The 25875-nt window shown below is 38.0% G+C and overlaps 1 protein-coding gene across 5 annotated transcripts in view; it reads right to left on the bottom strand.

Annotated features, from left to right (window-relative positions):
* Positions 1-982: 982 nt before the first annotated feature.
* LOC129770042 (uncharacterized) overlaps positions 983-25875 on the bottom strand; it is a 419235-nt gene continuing 394342 nt past the window's right edge. For all 5 annotated transcript variants that reach the window (XM_055772630.1, XM_055772632.1, XM_055772629.1 and 2 more), the window contains one exon: positions 983-6810. In XM_055772630.1, coding sequence (XP_055628605.1) covers positions 3200-6810 — 3611 coding nt within the window. In that variant the 3' untranslated portion in view covers positions 983-3199. The remainder of the gene's footprint in view (positions 6811-25875) is intronic.

Here is a 25875-nt window from a genome sequence, read left to right as displayed (position 1 = left end):
CGCGATGTTGTATTGCGGTCTCCCGAATACCAGCCCAGAGGTTCGTCACATAACTGATATCTGGCAAACCTTCGGGCTTCTTGTCGCATATCTGGTCGTAGAACGCTTTCTCGTTGTCTCTGAACATCCGATTTTGTTCTTGGTGCTATACAGAGTCAGGGTAACGTTTCAGCCGTTTAGATAGTTCGCTGAATTGCTGTATTGATGGGTCGAGTTTTTCGAGTGCTGTAGGTCACACGATCACAACCACTTGGCGACATAATTACGCCGATCTACTGTCTTTTTAACGTAGGACTACATCTTTCATTTCCGTACCGGGGTGTAAGTTCAAAGTTTTGAAAACGTAAGAATGACGCTGGAGTGCTAGGTTTTGAACGTTAATACCTCTTTACCGACTAAAAAATAATTTCAATATCTTACAAATTGTTTTGAAAACAGGCTATTGAAATCATAACAATCTAGCTCATTGATGATGATTGCTTTGATCGGAGTGTGTTCCATTTTTTTTTTCTTAGACGATTTTACCCTTCTATACTCGCACATCTGTCCTAAAAAGGCTGAATTAAAACTAAATGAAATCTGGTAGCCGCTGTTGTATGTTAACATCCATATTTTTCAGACCAGAAAGCCATGAATGCAGTTGAACTCGAGATTTTGAAGCACCTTTCCATATCCCTTAGTCAAGTTGTTTAGCTTTTTTGTTTAGCACTGTTTATGTTTATAACGGTTTTAGTGATATTTATATGCATTAAGAATTTTAATATTGATAGCTTCTACGCATTAAAAATGCTTTTGGCATTAGATATGCTAAATAAGAGCCATAATAGGGCTACAAATTACAAGGTCACTGATGAGTCTGTGCAAACCCAACGGGCTGAGATGGAGCGCATAATTCAAGATTATTGAAAGTAATACAGAGTAAGTATGTTCTGGACGAGTGAAACTTTGAACCATTTTCCATGTTTATGGTCGTTTATGTTTGTTTTTGAGTGTTCAGATCAAGGCTCGGCAAAGTCATATTCAACCGAGATTCGCCAAGGGGCTATGAAACCATCAACCTGAAAGTGTGTTTCGCTTCTTTCATCAGTTTCACTGACAATATAAATTCTTCGGGCGCTTTCGTCGGTATTTGCTTCGTCTGTGTTTCTTTCATTTTTCACCGTAAAATGAGCCTTACGGCATATTCAAATGACTTCCCTCTCAGACTGAATTCGTTTTTCTCTCACATTTACAATTTGTAGATGAGTTCACGGTAGGTAAAGAATTGAGCCATCATTTAATGGTGTAACTACTTTTCTGCATCAGAAATCAAGTTTTCGTTTCACTTCATATACACATGAAAGAAAAAAAGATTATACACGCGGGCAACGAAGATCATGTCGAGGTGGAGTAGTTAAATGAAGAGGAAGATTTATATTCATTCGCCACGCCAATTAAAACAACCATTTGCCTTAACCAAAAATGAATTGACGAGCGTTACGAGCGAAAATAACTGATGAACGAGTTCATTGTGACTCAATAACAAGAGAGAGGAAAGCGTTTATGGAAATATACCTGCATGAAACGAAGCGTCTGAGAGGAAAGTTTATTTTCAATTTTTCGTTTTCGAAATGTAAATCGGTGTTTTATATGGTTTATACCTTTCAAGTGGATCCAACTTACTTACAATAACCACTCATCAGCTCCTCATAGTTCATCCCAGGTAACGATGAACTATGAGAAGCTGATGAGTGGTTATTCCTCTTAATATATCAGTCTTGAGCTTGTTCCTGGCCACAGAGAGGGAAATGCCTCAAATTTTCACAGTTTGACCACGATTAATCCACACCTCCGACTGTCGACTCTGCTGACACAAGCCGCTCTTCAAAGTGGCGAGCGAAGCTGCAGCTGCTGGACGTTCGAAGTAGTGCTCCCTCTTATGAGGGGGACCTAAGCGTTGTGCGGGAACTTAAAAACCAATTGAAGTTGTAAATATACAAAACTTTAAAAAACAATCGATGAAACCATATTAAACTAGAACGAATACTATTACACGAAATCATCGGCTGTTGTTTTATTTACTGTTTTTTTTTTGTTTCAGTTCAGAGTTTGCTAAACTATTTATGCTCGTTTTTACTATTAACTATTGTGTGTCAGTTTTTCGTTAACTTTCCGCTTCAGGATTCAGCGTTTCATCCGAGATATCGACACTTATCTCATTGTGTTTATGTGTGTTTTAGTGTATCTATGTATGAACGTGTCAAAGTGAAACGACGGATTAAATCATCACAATTGGTTGCATCTCTTTTCTGTTTCAATCTTGCTTTGCAATCAAATTCTTTGCTCGCGCTGCTTAGCTGCTTTCTGTCAAGTTAATTACAGTTTCTTCCTTTCTGGGGTTCCTCTTTTTTTTGAGTCTCTCTAATTATAGCACAAAAGTTTCCGATTCTTGTTTTTTCCGCTGCTGCAATTCTATACCAATGCCGGAGGAGGACCAGGAATGAGTAGGAGTTGGGGAGTGGGGCACACTGCGAGAGCGAAAGAACAGCCGAAGGGAGAATACACACATTCGAAAGAGACCGGAGACGGTGGGAGAGAACGAGAGAACGAGAGAGAGAGAGCGAGATAGTGTGACTGCCAAAGAGACGAGGATATCATGAGCGCGTGTGTATGTGTTTAGGGTTGCTGGCTAGGGACGGGGAAAGGAACAATAATTTACAACGAAGGGCGACACGGGCTTCCGTAGGCCGACAACGAATGGGGGGCACAGCAAAACCTTAAATTCTTGCGTGTGTTTTTTATATATATACTTTTTTATACACAGCTATTTAAATGTCATCAAATTGTTTTTTTTTCTGCCTTACTTCCTAAAGAGCCGTAGCCGTTTTTTTACCTTCTTCTAATTAGTAATAAATCGATCACTTGTGACTGAAATTGTTTCGCCTTAATTCCGCATATCTTCGCGCTAACTATTTACAACGAGACTTGTTTGTTTTGTTTTTGTTTGTGTGTTTTAATGGATGGGGAAAATTACGTTCATAGTTTGGCGTTCCCCCCGACGGCGGAGGGAATCGCTGACACATGCGAATGTTGTGTGTTCTGTCCTTTGCGCTTTAAATCCTAGTCGAATAAACAGAATCTAAGAGAGAGTAGGCAAAAAAAGAACATCGGTCTACAGTTGCTGCTGCTGTTGCAGCAGCTGCCGTTCGGTCATTAAACTCTAAGAATTCATAAATAGTTTGTTCTTATCTCTAAGGTTGGTTCGCGAGCTAAGTGTGGGGTCCTCGAGGGCCCGGAACCGCACGAAACCTTGCTCGGCGACCAGCATCGACGAGCTATCACCAGAGGCGGCTCCAGTGGGGACGCCAACGGGGGCAATCTTCCCCGGTAGAACCCCACTGGACGATCCACCCGAGCTGCTACCTCCCCCACCGATACCGTTCAGTCCATTGATGGGCACGTTCGAGCCGGACATCGTCGGCGAGGAACTACCGCCCGGTTCCAGGTTCTGCGGGCCATGATCACTGGTTCCGTTGTTGTTGTTTGTGTTGAACCCGGTGTAGCTCGAGCTGGAGGATTCCCGCGAGCGTTTCTTGCTGTGGTAATAACTCGCCGAACTGCTGTTGTCGTCGAAGTTGTTGATGTTGTCCTGGGACGAATGGTGATCCGCCCCGTTCGCTAGCCGATCGTTGAAGCTTCCCGGATGTACAAAATCTCCACCGGGGAGATTTCGCGGAGCTGCCTGCGGGTGGTGGTGGTGATGATGGTGATGATCCGGGACTCCCCGACCGGACGAACTCAACGTCTGAGCACCGTTGAGGTGCCTCTCGGGACCAACTCCTCGCGGAGGTCTTCCCTGGCCCGGACCTTGCTGTTGCTGCTGCTGCAGCTGCTGCTGATGTATTGCACCACGATTGTTCGATGAAGTCGAAGACGAAGCCGACGAGTTGGAGTTGTTATTGTTCCGCCCACTTCCCCCCACGTGCTGGTTGAAATGCATCCCACCGATGTTGTTCAGCGTACCGCTCTTCCGAACCCCAATCCGTCGCTCGAACGAATCATTGTAGTTGTTGAAGTGGTTATAGTGATGATGACCCATCGTGTTCGCACCGTCATAACTTGCCTGACCCGCGCCGGCACCGACAACGCCACCGCCAACTCCACCGCTATTCTTCAGCGTCTTCAGATTCTTCGAAGCCCTGAACTCACCCCGCGAAATCGACTGCGACGAGGGAGCTTGCTCGAAGGATGGCCTTTCGAAGTTCTGGAAATCATAGTTCCTCGGCCCCTGCGGTGGCATATGCACCGGAGGTATCGCCGCCCCCCGCAGACTCTTCGTATCGTACGGTGGCGCGTTGATCGGTTCCGAGTAGCAGTTGTCTATGATATCGTGATACTGAGGACCACCACCACCCTGCGATTCCACCACCCCCCGATGGTGGTGATGCTTCAGCTCAAAGTTCGGGTTCTCGTAATGATCCGGCATCTGATCGCCATCGTTCATGAAATCCTCGTGCCCATCCGCCTGCTGGCTACCGTTGTAGTTGTTACTGTAATTGTGCGAACTCGACCGCATACTGTTGGTCTCGATCGACCGCTGGAACTCGCCCCCAACGCCACCCGGTCCCAGCTGCAAATCCTGGTTGCTGTTCTGCTCCAAGTTCAACGAGTTCAGCGCAAAGTTATCGTCGTAGATCGGTTTCCCCGTGCGCAGTGTGTACGTGTGCAGATTCGTGTTAGCGTTGCAAACCGCCGGATAGTCCGTCTCGAAGTTCTCCTGGCTGGAGGACGAAGTGCACGGGAACAGGGCAAACCCACTCGCGTTCGGCTGCTCCATGTCCTTCTCCCGCTGGATCACCTTCGACGTTCCCGTCTTCAGTCCGGTGACCCACGAGAGCAGCGCGATGATCACGATCTCAATGAACCGCAGGCTGAACTGGTAGCCCCACTGGAACCAATCGATCTCGATGTGCGAAGCCCACAGGGTCTTCTTGGCGGACCCATCGTTCAGGTTGTTGTTCGGCGACAGTTTCACCTTCGTCTGAGAGCTGATACTGATGGCACCGTAGATTTGCAGCGCCGCCAGCAGAATGAACAGCAGGGCGGTCGCGATCGTGATGTGGATCGCGTACGACAAATTGTTGTACCCGTGGATGTAGTTCTGGCTCTTGTGCAAAATGCGCTTCAACAGACGGTACATGTAGAGATAGAGGATCCCCAGCGAGAGGCAGATGAAGATGTAGATGATCTGGCAGATCAGCGACAGTACTCGCGGTGGGATTTGAATGTTGGTGGGTCCATGGCCACTCTGTCCGCCCCGGCTGTTGGCCATCAGCTGGGCCTGCTTGTGGTAGAACTGCTGGGTTTCGTACGATTCCACCAGATGGAGGGTCACGCAGAGCCCCACATGCACCCCGGAACCGATCATGATCGTTAGTGGACGGAGAATCGAGCTGTACCGGTTGGTTTTGTGGTTGATCGACCTCAGCAACAGAAACAGGATCAAAATGGCGAAGGTCGTCGTGAGGAAAGTCAGCGGAAGGTTCAGCAGAAGCTCGGAGGTAAAGAGATTAAAGCTAAAGTGGATATTGTACGCGTCGTAGCAAAGGTAGAAAATGCGCAGCAAGCAGATTATGATCAGAATCAGATGGATGCTGATGAAGTACGATTGCGAGAAAAGATGCGTTAGCTTATCGTAGAAAATTATCTTAAATATCGAGTACACGGCAAGGATGGTGAACAGTATTGCCGACAGATACACGTGGATGTTCCACGCGATCGTCCACGTGCTGATATCTTCAATGTCGCTAGCGAAGTTCCTATCGTTAGCGTATCCTCCGCTACCTAATTGACCATCTTCGCCGCTGGCGTTCGCCTTGATCATCACCGACTTGAGGTTCAGATTCGGCATCTTCTGCGTAATCGGAGACGACGAGGAGGACAAATGCATAAACGAACTCACCGTGCTGGTTTGAACACTTTGCGCCTGGGTCGAATAGAAACCCCCGCCGTCCTTCTCCACCACAACCGAGTCATCGTCCTCCTCATCGTCATCTTCATCGCCCTGATCCCTACCACTGTTCTCATTCCCTCCCTCGAAATCATCGCTCTCATCCTCACTCCGATCACCCTGATTACCCTTGTTCAGCGTCTTCGCATTGCTCAGCGATGTCACCGGTGGGTTGAGATCGAACGTCGGTTGGTTTGGCCTTGGCGCCGAAGTCACCGACCGCAGCAACACGTCCGGAATCGTTTGCGTGCGCCCATTGGACCCACTCAGTATCCTTGAAATCGACGGGAAATGCATCCCGTTTGGCAGTATTGCACTGGAGTTCCCCCCATTTGCGTCCAGCATGAACTTATTGTCCACTCCGTAGCTCTTGGCCGAATCCAGCTTGTTGCTCTTCTCCGAGGGTGTGTTCAGCGCCTTCTTGCGCTGCGCCTCGATCGATTGGGACGAACTCGAGGGACCCCCAATGACCGGAGGTGCAAGACCGACTCCTCCCCCGCCGCCACCGCCGTTGGCAATGTCCTGGGGATGCAGCGGTTTCTGCTGGGGACTCCCTCCCGACCCGTTCAGATCCGGCCGGATGGGAATTCGCTCGTGGCCGGGCATCAAGCTGGGCGGTGGCAGTGGACGACGATTCACGTAGCTACCGGTGTTGATGATGGCGCTGTCACTGTTGGTGCCCCGCAGGGTCGGTTTGTCCGCGAACGGATTAGTGTAATTGCGAGGCAGTGGAGGCGTGAACGAGGCCCGAAACGGTGGCGAGTACGATGGGATATCCCCCGGGAACATCGGATTCGTGGGGAATCCCTTCTTGTTGTGACCTGAAAGGGGGATGAGAGGAGAAAAAAAAGACAACCATTAGAATAACAGAAAGATGACTGCATCGAGAGAATCGCGTGGCGAGCATCAATTTCTCGAACGGACGACGGAATGGGTAATAAATTTTAACGCGAAATGTGCGTGTATTTCGACGAATAGGACTCGAGAGTAATCATCATGATGACCGTTTCGGGTCGGGTCGCTTTGTTTTGTTCTTTGCTTCGCACGCGATGGAAGGATGTGTGTGATCGACGATGCAAATAGATTCCTGCTTCCATCCGTCGTCGTGTCACGCACCGTCGGAGAGACAAATGTCGGGATGTAACGGATGGCGCCGGGGGTTGTTGTGCGGCGGCGGCGATACGCATCATCACCTCGGGCCGAACAAGATTGGTCCCATCGGGGTCGGTGTGGCGCAACGGCGTTGCGAGTTACGCAAAACGTAATAACAGACGTCGTCGTAGCGTCTGCATCACGTCCAGCGTCGAGAGCGCTTGTGACGAATGTAATGATATGAGAAAAAGGGATTTTTTTTTCGTTGTTTGGCAGATGCGAACCGAAAAGGTCTTGGTTGTTTTTAAAATAGATCTCTTGTGTCTCGTCGACGGCGTCGTATTTCGCGAAGGAAAATTGATTACCACGCCGGCGTTGTTTTCTTGGGAACTCATTTCGAACCCTTGAGACGAATCGGGGGATTGTCTCTTCGTTACTGAGGATCTCTATTAGGTACAATATGTGAACCGTGTTTCTCTGCGATAGTGGGAGGTCTGATTGAATTTTCTTCGTAATGAGATTCGATTCTATGATTGTTCTGGTTGGATTGATTTCTCTTCACATATGTACTTGAATTAACTACCCAACTTGTTATGATGTTCACTGTCTGTTCGCCTGAATAACGTAAATATATTTCAATTAAGTAATCTCACCAGAAGACCTCAAGAGCCAAAAATAATGAATGGTTCGGTTCTGCGAAAACCTTCCTCAAACAATTACGGTGGTATGCTCGATTGATGTGGTGAATTTAGAACACCCACACATTGCCACATTGATTTCTGTAAAATATTCGCTTAACACACGTTGATGAATTTTTTTGCTTATTCGGGATTACCGATCGTAAACCAATCTAATGAACATGATTCTCTTTAAACCCCCTGCGAGTGGGTAGAGCGTTCCATTCTTTATGTTGATTTCCTTTTTTTATTATCTCTTGAGAGACCTCCACCACCTCACCATACAATGTACAAGTTCATGAATTTAGTATCCAGTTAAATTTTATCCTTAAGCTTGGATGATAAAAAACGGGAAAACAAAATCCATAAAAACTTTCAGAACAGATCATGTATTCCGCTACCCGAAGGCGCTGATAGGGATGATATCTAGACATGAGAAGCTGAACGATATTTCGAATAAATCAGGCTCAAAAATCTCTGATTTGAAAATTGAATCCAAGAATCAAAGCTATGAATATGGCATAAACGCAGATTCAGAATCATATTCTAGACTCGAATTTAAGATGTTGGACTAAAATTCCAGATCCGGGCCGAGATTCCGACTCTAGATTTAAATTCTCGACTAGACTATATACTTGAGATTCAAGGATCCGAGAGATCCAAGCTCAGAACTATCTGCAATTTCAGATCATAAATTGAAAATAGAGTATTGTGTGTTTCAGTTTCACGATTTTATCATCAGATTTCGGAATTTTATTTATTGAATTCAGATATCTACGCTATGATAGGGCATATACATTTTTATATTTATATCCTAGACTTGAATTCAAAATTTTAGATTAACAGTCCAGATCCAGCCAACATTCAGACTCTAGATGTAAATTCTAGACTAGGCTCTATACTTCAGATTCCAGAATCCGAAAGCCCGAAACACTTTTTGCAATCCCAGATCTCAGTTTGCAAATACGGCATTCCATGTTTCGGATTCACGATTTCGATAGCAGATTTTCGACTTGGATCTCAAATTCAGTTCTGTAAATTTCGAAGTCTAAGTTCAAAATATGGACTCGGGATTCCGGATTCATATTTTGATTTTGATAATAAATTAATAATAAATAACGAATTAATAGACTCTAATTCTAGGATTGGATTATAGATACAGATTCTGGATTTACTATTCCAAAGACATGAGATCCGGACTCTGGCTGCAAGTTCTAGACTAGATTCTGTACTTCAGAATTTAAAGTTTAGAATTCACGATTTCAATGATAGATTCTAAAATCTGATCTCAAATTCAGTTATGTAAATTTGAAATTTGAAATTCAAATCTAAGATTTCCGAGACTCTACATTCGCGATTCCATTTGAAACTAAAATCTTAAAAGGATCAGGCTTCAAAATCTATGATTAAGGAATCGATTCCACAACTCTACGCTATGAATATAGAATAGTCGCAGATTCGGATTTATATTCTTTAGGATTTCAAAATTTTGGACTACAATTTCAGATCCATGCCCGTGATTCAGATTCTAGATTTAATTTCTAGACTAGATTCTATGTATCAGATTACGGAGTTTAAAGTAACGGATTCATGATTTTAAAACCAGATTCGGAACAAACGCATACAAGATTTATATCCTATAAAAATTTTGAAATCTAGACCAAGATTTCAAATACTTGTGTAGATTCAGACTCTAGACTCGATTCTATACTTCAAATTCCTGACTCCGAGATTCAAATCCAAGATTTCGTCTTTGAATTCCGGACTCAAATTCTGGTTTTGATTTGCTTCATTATTAGATTCATATCACTACTGGGATCGTATTTTAGATACAGATTCTAGAAATCTACATTTCAGATTCCATTTGAAACAGAAATTTTGAATGAATATTATTTAATTAATGAAAAAAAAAACGCAGATTCAGAATCATATCCTCGAATTGAATTTAAGATTTTGAACTAATATTCCAGATCCAGGCCGAGATTCAAACTCATGATATCAGTTCTCGACTAGATTGTATATTTGAGATTCCGGAATCCGAGAGATGCAAGCCCAGAACTATTTGCAATTCCAGATCTCAGATTGAAAATAGGACATTTTAAATATCGGATTCACGATTTTAATAGCAGATTCCCGATTTGGATCTCAAATTCAGATCTGTGTTTTTTAAAATTCTATATTCAAAATATCGACTGTAAAATTCCGGATTAAAATTCTGCTTTTGATTTATTTCATTATAAAATTCTAATACTAAGGCCGGGTTTTAGACACAGATTTTAGATTTTCTGTTTCAGAAATGAGATTTTACATTTAGATTCCATTTGAAATTGGAATCTTCAATGAATCAGGCTTCCAAATCTCTGATTTAAGAATTTAAAAATCAAACGCTCTGAATATGGAACAAACGCAGACGTAATAAAGACAATGATTTCAGATCCTGGTCGTGATTAGCCGCTAAATAACTATGCTTCAGATTCCAGAATCCGATATCCATGCCAAGAACTATTTGCAGTTCTAGATCTCCGATCGCAAATACGGTATTAACAGTTTTGGATTCACTATTTTAAGTTTCGCAATCAAAATCGGCAATCTGATTTCCGATTCGTATCTCAAGTTCTGTTCTGTATTTTTGCTAAAATCAAATTCAAATTTCGACTCTGAATTTCGGCTTTAATGTATTTTATTATTCAATTCTACCTCTAACGCCATATTTTAGATTTTCTGTTCCAAAAACTGGATTCTAAATTCAGTTCTGTAAACTTTAAACTTCAAATTCATTTTATGTATTCATTGCTATACTTGTAGAGTAAGAGTTTTCGCTAATGAATTCCTACAATCGATTTCTAGGTTTCTAACCTTATTTTTTTGTTTTATTCAAACTAAACACTAAATTGATTAAACTTAATTATATCGTAGAAGCCCACAATTTTTCAGCTAATTGTATGAATGTTAGCTGGAAGCTGATTCCACAAAATAATTGCGCGAACAAAAAAAAATCAAATTCAAGATTGAATACCAGATTTTATTTTGAACTGAAATCTTGAATGAATTTGGCTTCGAAACCACCGATTTAATATTCGAATCTTGAAACTAGCATTTTTAATCAAAAATCCTTTAACATTAGGAATTCAATAATCAGAATCCGTCAATCAGTCAAAAGCGGTCTTTGAAGTAGCTTATAAAACTAATCCCATGCTGTACGTTATACTTATTGATTATTTGGGTATCATTGGAATATAAACCTGTATTGGGTTCAAGGATTCGAAGTCTATAAACGAATTTTTAAATTTGGGAATTTCCAATCTGAAATTTAAATCTAGCATTTGAAACTATAAATGTAGAATCTGTAACACGAGTAAGTGATCTCAGAATCTGAACATTTGAATCCTAAATCTACAAAATGAGCACGGAATTTTGAGACAGAGTTTGAATTTGAATTGAATCTGAAACTTATTGCATAGTTTTTGTACACAATGCACAATATTGTTAAATGTTGTTTTTACGCATATCTCAATTATTTGATTATTCTCAATTTTATTATTTAGCTTATTTTCAATGAGCTTAATAATGGAATTTATTCCATCGGTTCTCTCTTTTAAAAAAATTAAATATTTATTCTCTGTGTAGACAACACATATTCTCAAGCGCAGGTCTTAGCTATTCTGGCAAAGGAAAACAATTAATTCGAAATTCGATTAAAAATTTGGTTTCAAAACTTGAGCTTGAAATAAAGTTCTGGGAGTAAAATGTTAATCAGGTATTTGGAATCAGAATCTTGATCTTGAATTTGTAGCTTGGAGGTTAACATTTGCGATATGTGACCGGAAATCGAGGATCTCAATCTGAATTTGATATCTCATTCTAGAATTAAAATACAGCGTGGACTCGATTATATGCAGTCTCCGATTTCTTTTCACTGTATATAATCGAATCGATGTCGAATATATCGATGTCGTTTATTAATAAAAGAAGAATTTAATTTTTTATTCATCCCCTTAAAGTCAGCAATCACCTTTCTCACATGAAAAACATATTTTTCTCCAGAATCTCTCAGAAGGTGATAGATGATCATATTTAATCCTTCTACGCATATGTTCGAATTTCAACAATGACAGAGTTATAAAACTTTTTTTGTTTCAGCCTCTGTTGACTCAAACTGGCTCTACACTAAAAAGAACGCTACTTAAGCCAATTATGTTGCCTTCATTTGAAAGATGAGAAAATTTAGTACAGGATATAGTAGTGAAACATCTAAATTAGTAGATTTAAATAACTGTTTTGTAAGTGAAAATTTCAAAGTTAGTAAGTTTCAATGTGTGATTATTAGTTTTATCCCAGAAATTCATTTTGAATTTGATTGTTTCTATCAACCAAATTAAAGTTCTCAAACCACTCTACAATTTGTTCTTCGACACCTAAATTCTAGCTTTCTTAGTTTCACTGCAATATCGATATAAACAATTTCTGGTGAAAATTCAAGCAAAATCATCAAAAATCACGATTTTTACCCCACTATACAAATAATAGCCACTTGAATTCCACCTTAACGTTCAGAGGTTACTTTTTTTCTTGAAGTCATATTTGAAATGTAAAAAAAATATTTTTTTTTCAAACTGTATATAATCGAGTCCAAAATTGTATATAATCGAATCACATATAATCGAGTCCGCCCTGTAATAGATCTGATCTAGATCTAGGATATGGAAATCATATGACGAATTTCATGCCAACTGAACTGGCCGTTGGCAGCACAATTTCAGATAGCAGTGAAACGTTGTGGGTGTAAAGACATGGGTCATTTAAGCAACTTTGCATACTTTAAATATTCGAAACATAATTGGACTACTTTTTGGAAAAAGCCAAATTTTTTTTTCTTAATTTTTTACAAAAATTTATAACATTAAAACTATGATACCTACCAAACTCATGTCAAAGGATGAAATGTAGGAAATTGTTTGAATTTTCACAAAAAAATAGAAACAAATTTTTGGAAAAAAAATTTGCTGACAAAAAAGTTATTTTAAAAATTAAAATTCTATTTTCTCAAAAACTTATTTTTTAAAATTCCCAACAATATATTTATGAATAGCCCTTGAAATTTCCAACTAGTCGTCCATACATCGGAAGACGGGCACTTTTACAGGGAAAAAGTTTTTCCAACAACTTTTTCATGTTTTCTTTGAAAAAAAAAAACAACTAATCCTAATTTTGTTTGAAGTCAAGATAGCGATATAGTGTATTCGACAAAGTTTTAGATCTTATTAAAATATGAACTTTTGTCGAAGACGTCAACATTCTAGCTGTTATAGTTTTTGGAATATAAGTCATTTTTGTATGAAGACTCCTGAAAAAATAATGTTTTGCTCGTAACATTTTTGTGTGTAAATTATCACGTTTGACATGTTCTTGACATGTTTCTAAATAGAGAAAAGTTAGCAGATCATGCAAATTGCGATAATTTATACATAAAAATGTAACGGATAGAACATTAATAGCATGTTTTCAAAGAAAAACATGAAAAAGTTGTTGTTCGGAAAACGGTTCGGTTTTCATTAAAGATTACCAAAGAATTTTTTCGAAAAAAATTTCATTGAAAAAAAATATTTTGAAAATTAAAAGTAATTTTTCTTGAAAACATAAGCTTTTAAAATTCTGAAAGAAAATGATATAAATAGCCCTTTAAATTTCCAACGAGTTTTCCATACATCGGACGATGGGCACATTTGCATGGAAAAAGTTTTTCGAACAACAACTTTTTCATGTTTTATTTGAAAAAATACTATTCATGTTCAATTCGTTACATTTTTATGTATAAATTTACGCATTTAAAATGCTCTGCTAACTTTTCTCTATTTGGAAACATGTCAATAACGTTTGACAGAATTTACAAACAAAAATGTTACGAACAAAACATTATTTTTTTCAGGAGTCTTTATACAAAAATTACTTATATTCCATAAACTATAAAAGATAGAAAGTTGATGTCTTCGACAATAGTTTATATTTTAACAAGATCTAAAACTTTGTCGAATACATTATGCCGCTATCATGTCTATAAACAAAATCGGGATAAGTTGTTTTTTTTTTCAAAGAAAATATGAAAAAGTTGTTGTTCGAAAAACTTTTTGCCTGTAAAAGTGCCCATCTTCCGATGTTGGAAATTTTAAAGGCTATTCATATATATATTCTTGGGAATTTTGAAAAATTACGTTTTTGACAAAAATGAAGAAAATGAAACATCTTTTTGTCAGCAAATTTTTTTTTTGTAAAAATTTGAATAATTTCCTACATTTCATCTTTTGACAAGAATCTTGTAGGTATCATAGTTTTTAAGTAATAAATTTTTGTAAAAAATTAAAAGAAAAAATTGTCTTTTTCCAAAAAGTAAATAGTCTAATTATTTTTCGAATATTTCAAGTATGCAAAGTTGCTAAAATGACCCATGTCTAAACATCCACAACGTTTCACTGCTATCTGAGATGGTGCTGCCAACTCCTAAGACGAGTTGGCATGAAATTCGTCATATATGAATCATGAAGAAAAAAATGAAGAATGAATTTTGAATTGGGGAACACTGGAAACACTATCTGAAATCCGAGTCGACAATTTCAATCTAATAAGGGAATGATATGAATCTAAAACCAACGTTCGGATTTTTTTAATTTAAAATTCAAAGAACTGTATATGAGGTCCAACGTAGGAATCTAATATTAAACGCGAATGCAAAATTTGAACTCGGCTTAAATGTTGGAATTTGGAATCAGAGACATAAAATTAAATATGGAGTGTAAATTTGAAGTCTAAGTCACGATCTGGACGTTGAATCTTAGTCTGATGTTCAAACCTCGAATATAAATTAGAATCTGCGCTTGAGACTGAGTTAGAATTCGAAATCCGGATTTCTAATTCGCTATCGGTTACAGACCCCTATTCCTAATTTCAAATTCATGATTCTAATTCCAAATCTGGAACATGAAAAAAATCGAACTAAGTGAAAGTGAAGTGGATTTCATTCGATGAATGAATCCAAAAATCAGTAGCTGAAATTTAATTAGGAATTTAGATCTGATACATGCTTTTCGAATCCGGATCTGAAGTTTGAAATATGAATTTAGATCTGAATTTGGATGTGAATTCAAATCGAAAAAGTGAATTATGATTACGAACTGGAATTGAATTTGAAATCCACAAGTAAAACAGAAAATCGGAAATTCGAGTGCACAATTTGAGTGTACTATCGGACATACTGCTTTTTTTTAAAATGTCATACTGGTTCAGTAGAATAAATCAGGATTTAAATTCAAAGTTTATACCGAAATATTTCAGTACATGATTCAGGATTAAGAGAACCGAATTTGAGATTCAAATGAAGAATTCAAAAATTGAATTCCTAACAATCCGTTTAGGTATGCAACAGACCACGGCAAGTGAAACAAAAAGTTGTTAAAATCTATGCTTTATTACCTTATTTGGTTACAGTCACATTTTTGCGCAAAAAAAAAAGTGAGCCCTTGGGCGCGATACGCATCGTAACGAAAGGAACACCACCTCGGGTTCGGGAGGGAAAATGAGCTCATGGACGAAAATACGTGTGCAATTTTTGCGGAACAAACAAACGATTGGAAGGAATCATCATCATTTTTAGCGTTCTGTATCGCCACCCCAGAGGTTTGTTGATAGCGACGACGGAGCGAGAGAGAGAGACGGGAAAAAACGGTACTTTCACAACATTTATTTATCTTAAAATTCCAGCCGTAAACTGATGTAAAATATCGCCGCCCATAGATTCCCTCTCCGTCTTCCGTCACTTCATCGGGTAAGAAATCGATAGCGAGATGGCAGCACTGTGCGCGGAGCGGATGGCAGAAATCAATACGCGTTTTGTACGCGAAGCAAACGAACCGCCGCCGCTCACGTTTTAGCCATTCACATTTATTATTAAGATTGGCTTTAGTTACAGCGCAGAGGGTCGGTCGGACGGGGCGAGGGAGATTGGGTTTATCGCATGCCATGAAACATGAAACATGAAATATGCCAAACTGAGTCGGGTTGGAGGAGTTGGAGCGTCGGAGTCCTGTGTCTTGATTTTGTAAACTTGAAATAAGTGCTTGTGATAAAATTACAATTTGAGTGCCATCTAGTGACATGTTGAGCCTTTTCGATCCCTTAGTGTGACAGTGGAAGCATGTCTGAAAAATGATGGAACTTATAAAAATGAAATAACGAAATGCATGACCGGTCCGATAAGAGTGTATACTTTCTTCAAATCTCATTTCGACGAATAATTGAGAGTTCACGTTTAGAATCACATCACTTACCGCAGTGAATCCTGATTTTTTTTTAACCATTCTCACTAACAACTATCCCTTCCATGATAAACGCTAGGGAACCACGCTATAGAGGCGACCCTTCTGGCCTTCGGGCGACGAATATCATACTAACATTCCTTCCCTTCCCCTGGTGACTGTAAGGACGTGGCCGGCGTCGTTATTTCATTCAAAGCTCGAATCACCGAAATTGCACAACGAGAATGATTTGCTAGTCCCAAGCGTCATTCTGTGTGTTCTTTGTGCTATTGCGTTGATTCAGGTCAATCACGGAGAGCAACTACGAATTGTACAGTCTACCCAAGCTCAGATCATTCAGAGCTTGCAGATATAGTGAATAGTGAATACAGAAGTTCAAATTTACCAAATTCGGATCCAGATTCAGGTTTATATACCAATCCCGAATGAATTTTGGATTCAGATTAAGGGGGTATTCTAGTGTAGGGACACGAATTTCGGACGTTTTTTTTTGAGCTCTGTAAAAATAAAACAAAGAATATTTTTGCTATCCATTATATCATTATTTGTTCATCTATCTTTTGACAACAAAACAAGAATTAAACGGATGCTGATGAAATGCGGTTTAAAACGTTTTTTCCTACGTTTCCCGATTTTTTTAAAATAAAGGGTGTGTCACATCAAATTGCATCACGGAAAAAACGCTGTAGAAATTCGCCCAGTAGACCGATCTTTTAGAAAATTTTAGACAGTAAAATAAAAACTTTTAAACAACTTTTGGCATTTTCTTTTTATTCATACTTCGAGCCCAAGCCCGTATGCTCGCACCTTCCTCTTTACCCCGTCCATAAGGTTCTGTACAACGTCAGATTGTAGTTTTTTTTGAACAGAAATCCATTTTCTCTTGAAGTCCGCCTCCGATTTGACAACTTTTGGGTTCTTCCGGAGGGCCTGCTTCATAATCGCCAAATATTTCTCTATTGGGCGAAGCTCCGACGCGTTGGGCGGGTTCATTTCCTTTGGCACGAAGGTGACCCCGTTGGCTTCGTACCACTCCAACACGTCCTTTGAATAGTGGCACGAAGCGAGATCCGGCCAGAAGATGGTCGGGCCCTCGTGCTGCTTCAATAGTGGTAGTAAGCGCTTCTGTAAGCACTCCCTAAGGTAAACCTGCCCGTTTACCGTGCCGGTCATCACGAAGGGGGCACTCCGCTTTCCGCTAGAGCAGATCGCTTGCCACACCATGTACTTTTTGGCAAACTTGGATAGTTTCTGCTTGCGAATCTCCTCCGGAACGCTGAATTTGTCCTCTGCGGAGAAGAACAACAGGCCCGGCAGCTGACGAAAGTCCGCTTTGACGTAGGTTTCGTCGTCCATTACCAGGCAATGCGGCTTCGTCAGCATTTCGGTGTACAGCTTCCGGGCTCGCGTCTTCCCCACCATGTTTTGCCTTTCGTCGCGGTTAAGAGCCTTCTGAACCTTGTATGTACGCAGGCCCTCCCGCTGCTTGGTCCGCTGGACGAATGAACTTGACAAATTCAGCTTATTGGCGACATCCCGGACCGAACTTCTCTGATCACGTCTAAACTGCTTAACTACGCGCTTCTGATCTTTTTCACTGACGGTGCATCCTTTTTTGCCGTTCTTCACCTTCCGGTCGATGGTAAGGTTCTCGAAGTATCGTTTTAGTACTCTGCTGACCGTGGATTGGACGATTCCCAGCATCTTACCGATGTCCCGATGTGACATCTCCGGATTCTCGAAATGAGTGCACAGGATTAATTCACGACGCTCTTTTTCGTTCGACGACATTTTTCCAAATTTACGAAAAATTGACAGTGAAGCATGGCCAACGTGATCTATACACTCTTATCTGATTATAAGCGAAAGCTGAAGATATAATTCCTAAAAGTTAAATTTCTACAGCGTTTTTCCGTGATGCAATTTGATGTGACACACCCTTTAGTAAAATTTGAAAAATAATGTTTTGAGAGGTTCATGCGATAGAGAAATGCCTGCAGATTGTATCCATATAAATTCGACCTGAATCGGTTCAGCAGAACTTGATATATCGTGTACACCAGTTTGAAAAAATTAGTTTCGAGAAAAACGCGTTTGAAGTTCATTGTGCCAGGTTAGATACCGCATCACTAAAATGGTTCTAACTCAGTAAATAATGGGATATTCGATAATACCTTTCTAGAGTATATTCTTGAATGCCTAAACTAAAGAAATATGAAGGAATACTCCCTTAAGCTGAGAATTACCGAATCCGACTCTAGATAAAATATGATACAAAACTGTAATTAATGGATTTTAGATTACAAATTTCAGATCCAGATTCAGATTTAGATTAAAATTCAAATCAAGTTTGGATTCAATCGATGATAAAAATTCCAATTCATATCCAGATGTCTACACCGTTTCAAGACTCTAATTCCATTTTTTTTTCTCTACTAAACTAACAGAAAAGCGTGTTTGTTACTAATTATAATTTGATTATGTGGCACATCGTGGAAAATATATTTTAGCATGTACAATTAAAGGAAATATGTAGTCAGTAGTGGAATGGATAATCATCGAGAATTGAATATACTGCTAAACTAATTGTGAAAAGGTTTTCAATCCATTTAAATTAAAAAAAAAATTATTACACTGATGTGTTTATTTCTTTCATTTGCATGATTTATATTGTTATTTTCACCGAAAAAAGTAATCAGTCATATTAATTATTGACATGCAGAAAATCCACGCCAAATCAGTGCCATTGACTCGATTTTTTTTAAATTTTTGTACACATGGTGGCAACCACCCAAAATCACAATTCTCATGATCATATGACCAATTTTGATTACGACTGATTTTTCATGAGAACGTATGCCGAAAAATGGAACTTTCTTTTCGAAAAATCGTAACACGAAATCAAGATGTCTGATTAAAATATGATGTAAGGTAATGTTGTTGGAAAATCATTGAACTACACCGGAAAAAATATATCTTAAATACACTTTAGAAAAAAATTGCTCAAAAATTTAATTTAATGTTCAAAACTTTAGTATCTTAAAAAACCCACTCTTTGATATTTTTATAATACATTATTAGAAAACTCTTCCAATTCAACAAATTTTGACATATTGTGGTGTTGTGTCGGACTCTGTAAAATGGAGATAGAAATTTTTAAAAATTTATGAAATTTCAATACTTTGAGAAACTGTCACATTGCAGGAAAGGAAATTTGAAAAATGGAATCTACATGTGATTCTACATGATAAACTGTACACTCGATAACGATTCGCCCTAGGATAAAACATTATATATAGTTTTCGATCGAAATCACATATAGATTTCATTTTCCATGTTACTTTTCTTAAATTGTAACGATTTCTAAATAGTATTGAAATTTCATAAATTTAAAAAACATCATATCTCCATCTTAGGAGTCCGACATCGCCCCACTATATGTCAAATATGTTGAATTGAATGAATTTTCTAAAAAAATATAATAAAAATTATCGAAGGGTTTTAAGATTCTAAAGCTCTACACATAAAATTTAATTTTTGAGTAATATTTTTAACAGCGTATTGAAAATATTATTTTCTCAAATAGTTCAATGATTTTCAAAAAATCATATTTTTCATATATATATATATATATATATATATATATATATATATATATATATATATATATATATATATATATATATATATATATATATATATATATATATATATATATATATATATATATATTTTAATCAGGCATCTTGATTTCAACGTACGATTTTTGGTAAAAAGGTCTATTTTTCTGCATACACCCTTATACAAAATCAGTCGTAATCAAAATTGGTCATATGATAATGGGAATTGTGATTTTGGGTGACTGCCACTGTATGTACAAAGGTTTTAAAAAAATCGGAGAGGGTCACGTCAAAATTGGCCGTTTTTTACGATGATTTATTGTGGAATTGCTCCATGGTAAACGAATTATGTCAAACATACGACTTTTGTTTCATGTGGACTTCGTTTTTGAGAGTCTTGAAAAACCTAGTGGTGAACAGAGTGAAAAATAAATGAGTTCTCTGAATCTGAATATGGGAAAGAAAACAGAAACAAATTCTGCAGCGTTCACAATTATCAATCTGAATGTTATTATTTCGGAATCTTAGATATAAATATGAATTTCTGGATCAGGATCTGAACCCATATAGAAAATCAAGTTCAGGATAATTTAGAGCTGTGTATTTTCCATTCGAGAAATAAGCGAAATTGGAATACGGAGTTTGAATCCAGAATCCGGAGTTCCAAAACTAAAAAAAAACTATTTCAAACTAGAGATTCAAGCACATGGAAATTTCAAACGAAGTGGGTCTTATTTCTGTAAGTAAGTTGATGTGAAAATTATTTTTGGTAGTGATATGTTATTATTAACAAGGATTTGTAAACGATGAATTAGCAATTTTATTATAACTTTACCAAAATCTAAACTCAGAAACTCGGATTTCCGGTTACGATTTCTGGATTAAAGACCCTAATTTTGGTTCATGCTCAAACTTAGATTCTAGATTCATATCTTGGGTTAATACTCAGATTGCTGAAGACATATTCCAGATCATCAGATTTCAATTTCTTGATTAAAATTCAAGTTCAAACAAAGATTCAAATTCAGATGCTGACTTCGACTTCTAAGCTCTGTTATGTCATCCTTCTTCTGGAACGTGATTATCAGTAAAATGACCGTGTATATCTTATAATTATGTGGGAATTCCGAAAAGATAAACTTGCTGTAGAATGCCTTGAGAGTAGAGATGGGCAAAACGGTTCATTTCAGTGAGCGGCTCAGAGCCGTGCGCTCAATGTTAAGAGCCGGCTCATTTGAGCGGCTCGACGGCTCTTTTTAAGAATTGGTTTATTCGGGTATGTAAAGAATGGAAGACGTAAAAAATAAGGTTTAAAACAATAATCAGTGCAGAGAAAGTAAAAATATTACTTTACTGAAGGTTTTCTCTGATATATTTCCATCACAATGATCTTTTTATTTCTTTTATTTATAAACATTATCTTTTCAATGTTATCTGATGAAAGTCGACTACATCTTTCACTGCAAACTTGTCTTGATTTCGGAAAAACTCGCTCACATGGTACTGAAGTCGCCGGAATACATAATATTTTCAAAAGTAGAACACTGTTATTCGTGAAAAATGTAAATCCAAAATGGCGACCGTTACAAAATGACAGACTACTTTTCTTTTGAAAACCTCATTATATGGGTATCAGATTAACGGGCTTGACTAGTAAATCACAGTTATGTATGATAAATCCAACCCGCATATGGGTATCGAATGAAATGATTTGACTAATATAATATAGTTATTCATGAAAACATTCCGTTGCTCACAACATATCACATCATATCACACCGTAGCCCTTTCAAAAAGATAGAGCCGCGGAGAGATAAATTTTCTTTCATTCCACCAAAACGAAGGGTCGCTTAGTCTCAGCAAATGTGGATCTACAATAGATGTTGCAGCAGCTTTTGGATCATGTGAGGATCGAAGATTGCCAACCAATGCACCAAACTCCTCCCATTCAGATGACAGCGCTTCATCACCAACGATTTGTGGTAGTTTCGTAGGTGTGTATTCCATGGATGTCATTTTTAGCATCCTTATCAACGACTGGTGTGCATAGTTGTACTTTCTGTTATCCCCAAAACCTTGCTGCTTGAAGCGAGGATCTAGCAGTATTTGTTAGGCTACTAATTCGTCTGACTCAAGATTTGTAGATCGCTTTACCAGCTCCGAAATCAATTCATACAGAGCTTTTTTGCAATCACTAGAACTGATTTCACTTGATCCATAGAATGTTGATCATGTCGAATTATCAGTCGGGAGAATATAGCAGTTTTCGATAACGACACAGTTTCCTCCCCGTTTTGTATCCCAAACGTTTTTAAAATATTTCGAATGGAATGTTTTCATGAATAACTATATGATATTAGTCAAATCATTTCATTCGATACCCATATGCGGGTTGGATTTATCATACATAACTGTGATTTACTAGTCAAGCCCGTTCTTCTGATACCCATATAATGAGGTTTCAAAAGAAAAGTAGTCTGTCATTACGTAACGGTCGCCATTTTGGATTTACATTTTTCACGAATAACAGTTTTCTACTAGTCAAGTCCTTTCATTTGATACCCATATTGATGAGGTTTTGGCAAAATATGTAGTCTGTCATTTTATAACGGCCGTCATATTGGATTTCCATTTTACATAAATAACTGTGTCCTACTGGACAAGTACTTTCATTAGATACCCATATCGAGGGGGTTTTGAAAAAAAATACATATTTCGCCATGTTGAGGTGGCGGCCATTTTGGATTTACATTTTTCATAAATAACTGTGGTCTACTAGTCAAGCCCTTTCATTTGATACCCATATTGATGGGGTTTTGACGAAATTAGTTGTCTGCCATTTTGTTACTGCCGCCATCTTGGATTTTCATTTTACATAAATAACTATGTTTTACTAGTCAAGTCTTTTCATTAGATACCCATATTGAGGGGTTTTGAAAAAAATACATATTTCCCCATTTTGGGGTGGCGGCCATTTTGGATTTACATTTTTCATAAATAACTGTGTCCTACTAGTCAAGTCCTTTCATTAGATACCCATATTCATGGGGTTTCGAGAAAATATGTAACCCGTCAAAATTTACAAACATACAAACAGTTAAATGAAAACGCTTAAAAAGCAGCATGGGAAACATATATTTCTTCCACACTGCCGCAAGCCACACTGCCGGTTCGTCAGAACGATCGTACGATTCACTGTTCTTTATCAATAAGCCGGCTCTTAAAAGAAACACGGTTATTGTATGAACCGCAGTTCTTTTTTGAACCGTGGTTCTCAAATGAACGGCTCTTAAATGAACCGCGGTTCAAAAAGAGGTTCATTCAAGAGCCGTTCATTTGAGAGCCGCGGCTTATTTTTAAAGAACCGTGGATCGTACACTCTTTCTGACGTACCGGCTCAAATGAGCGGCTCGTGAGCGCTCGCCCATCTCTACTTGAGAGTGTGTCGAATGCCATGATTTAGGGATCCATATCAGCAAAACGGAAACCATTAACTCATTGTCGTAGGTGTTAGTGAATACAATCAACACTGGGTATTCTTATTTCGAGCTTTTTTCAAAGAACCATTTGGTTCCTCACGCAACGGATAACTACGTAGAATTTAGACTCCGGAATCCGAAATCTGGAATCCAGAATCTGTATCTGTAATCTGAATATGAAATTTGAATCCAAAATAGTTATGAATTCCAACCTAAATCTTAATGCGGAATCTGACATTTAAGACAGAAATTTGAAATTAATACATCTATTTTAATCTAAATCGGAAATCTGGAGCGTTCCGAAAGCGTTCGTTCTGCGGACACTCTGAAGAGCGAAAATATTGTAACTGAAACTCGTTTTCCATCAATTGGATATAAATAAACCATTCGCGATTTCAAATACACAGCGTTGCTTCAGCCAGCGAGCAGACAACAGTGTTTCCTAATGCTGATAACACGACAGCGGTTTTGTTAGGATAAAAATCCAAGGAATGGAAGATATCATGCATAACGGTGACGATTGGTTCAGTGGAGGCACTGTGTCGATTCTCATGGGTTCCGATGAACAATGCTTTGTATAACGAAACAAATTGCGTAACATGTTCAGCTTGTGTATTGTTCTCGCGAGGGTAAAAACGAATCATCAATAAACCATCTTCAACTACTTCTGCAAACCACACAAAACATCAGCTCCTTTCAGGGTCACCAAAACTTTCTACTAAAGGTGGTTTCTAATGTCGTTAATGTTCCTCTGAACGATTTATTTGGGTCCAGTTCTGTTCGTAGATCTGGGTCTGTCAGAAAGCTGGTACACTGTGCATTGGGGATCTGATCTGTATACGTCTTGCGTCTTGCATAAAGTCTTCATGCATGAAAGAAAGCAAAGAATAAATTATCCAAAAAATATTTGTGGAGTTAATGCAAAAAAAACGGTCCTTGAGAAATATGAAAACAAATGTAAATCGTTTGGGTACCTTCTGTATGTTGGTCAAATGTGAAACCGAATTTTCTGATGAAATCAACAGTGCCAGTATTGAATATTCAAAAGTGATGCTTCCGAACATTTGTTCCAACAGCTCAAAAAATATTTTGAAAGCAAAATAATGAAATCACAGAGAAATATAGTATATAGAATATAGTCACCTACTTGGAAACTACTTAGTCATGAGTGTACGATGGGCCAATTTGGCTAGCTCCGGTTATTCCCGTTCATATTTTGCAAACGTGTTGAGCGATCGTACAAAAATTTTTCACACCAGAATGCATTCGCGGAATATGCACGGAAGAAGCACAGCATAGAGCTTTCAGTTTTCGGAAAAATTGGCGAATTTCATGCCAACTCGACTGGCCGTGGACAGCACCATCTCAGATAGCAGTGAAACGTTGTGGGTGTAAGAACATGGGTTTTTTTAGATTTTTATATATAAAAATGTTACAAATTGAACATTAAAAGTAATTTTTCAAAGAAAAACATGAAAAAGTTGTTGTTCGAAAAACTTTTTTCCTGTAAAAGTGCCCATCTTCCGATGTAAGGATGACTTTTTGGAAATTGTATAGACTATTCATAACCATTTTTTCAGAATTAAAAGGAAACATGTTTTCGAAAAAAATGAATTTTGAATTTGTATTTTCAATGATTTTTTTCTTCGAAAATTGTTTTGATATTTTTTTTATTAAAATATAAATAATTTCCTACATTTAATTCTTTGACTAAAATTTTGTAGGTCTGAGAGATTTTGTGTGATTTTTTTTTTGAAATTTTGAGTTGGTTTCCACTTTTTTCTCGAAAAATATTAACCTGAAAACTATAAGATCTACAAATTGTTGGTTAAAACATGAAATGTAGGTATTTTCAAGGTTTTCTTTGAAAAATATCAAACCAATTTTTGAAAAAAAATTGAAAATTGTAATTAATTTTTTCTCGAAAACATGAGTTTTTTAAATTCTGGTAAAATAGATATAAATAGCACTTACAATTTCCAACAAGTCACCCATACATAGGAAGATGAGCACCTTCACAGAGAAAGACAACAACTTTTTCGATGGATACGAATCTTAAGCATAAATAATATACAACAATAGTTATCTTAACATAAAAATGTATACGAATAAATTCGGCTCTGTGACAGCTGAATTGCTAAATGAGCCTAATAAACGGATGGGATAAAAAAAAACAACTTTTTCATGTTTTCTTTATAAAAATACTATTAATGTTTAATGTAAAAGTTGTTGTTAGAAAAACTTTTTCCCTGTAAAAGTGTCCTTCTCCCGATGTATGGACGACTTATTGGAAATTGTATGGACTATTCATTCATAACAGAATTGAAAAAATACGGTTTTCAGAAAAATGAGTTTTAATTTTTGAAATAATTTCTTTTTCTGCCAAAACCAGTTTTGGTATTTTTTATGAAATTTTAAACAATTTCGTACATTTCATTCTTTGACCAAAATTTGCAGGTATCATAGTTTTTAAGTTACAATTTTTTATAAAAAATCATGAAAAATTTGTTGGCCCTTTTCAAAAAGTAGTCCAATGCTTTTTTTTTTTGATATTTTAAGTATGCAAAGTTTTTTAAAAGACCCATGTGTTTACACCCACAACGGTTTCTGAGATGGTGCTGCCAGTCGAGTTGGCATGAAATTCGTCTAATGTTTCATAAGGATACACCAGGATTGTGTTGTTCAGGTGGCAAAGTCAAATTACCACTATTG

The sequence above is a fragment of the Toxorhynchites rutilus genome, chromosome 2, assembly GCF_029784135.1.
Source record: "Toxorhynchites rutilus septentrionalis strain SRP chromosome 2, ASM2978413v1, whole genome shotgun sequence".
In the NCBI taxonomy this organism is placed as follows: Eukaryota; Metazoa; Arthropoda; class Insecta; order Diptera; family Culicidae; genus Toxorhynchites; species Toxorhynchites rutilus.
This window is presented reverse-complemented; position numbering and strand designations above follow the sequence as displayed.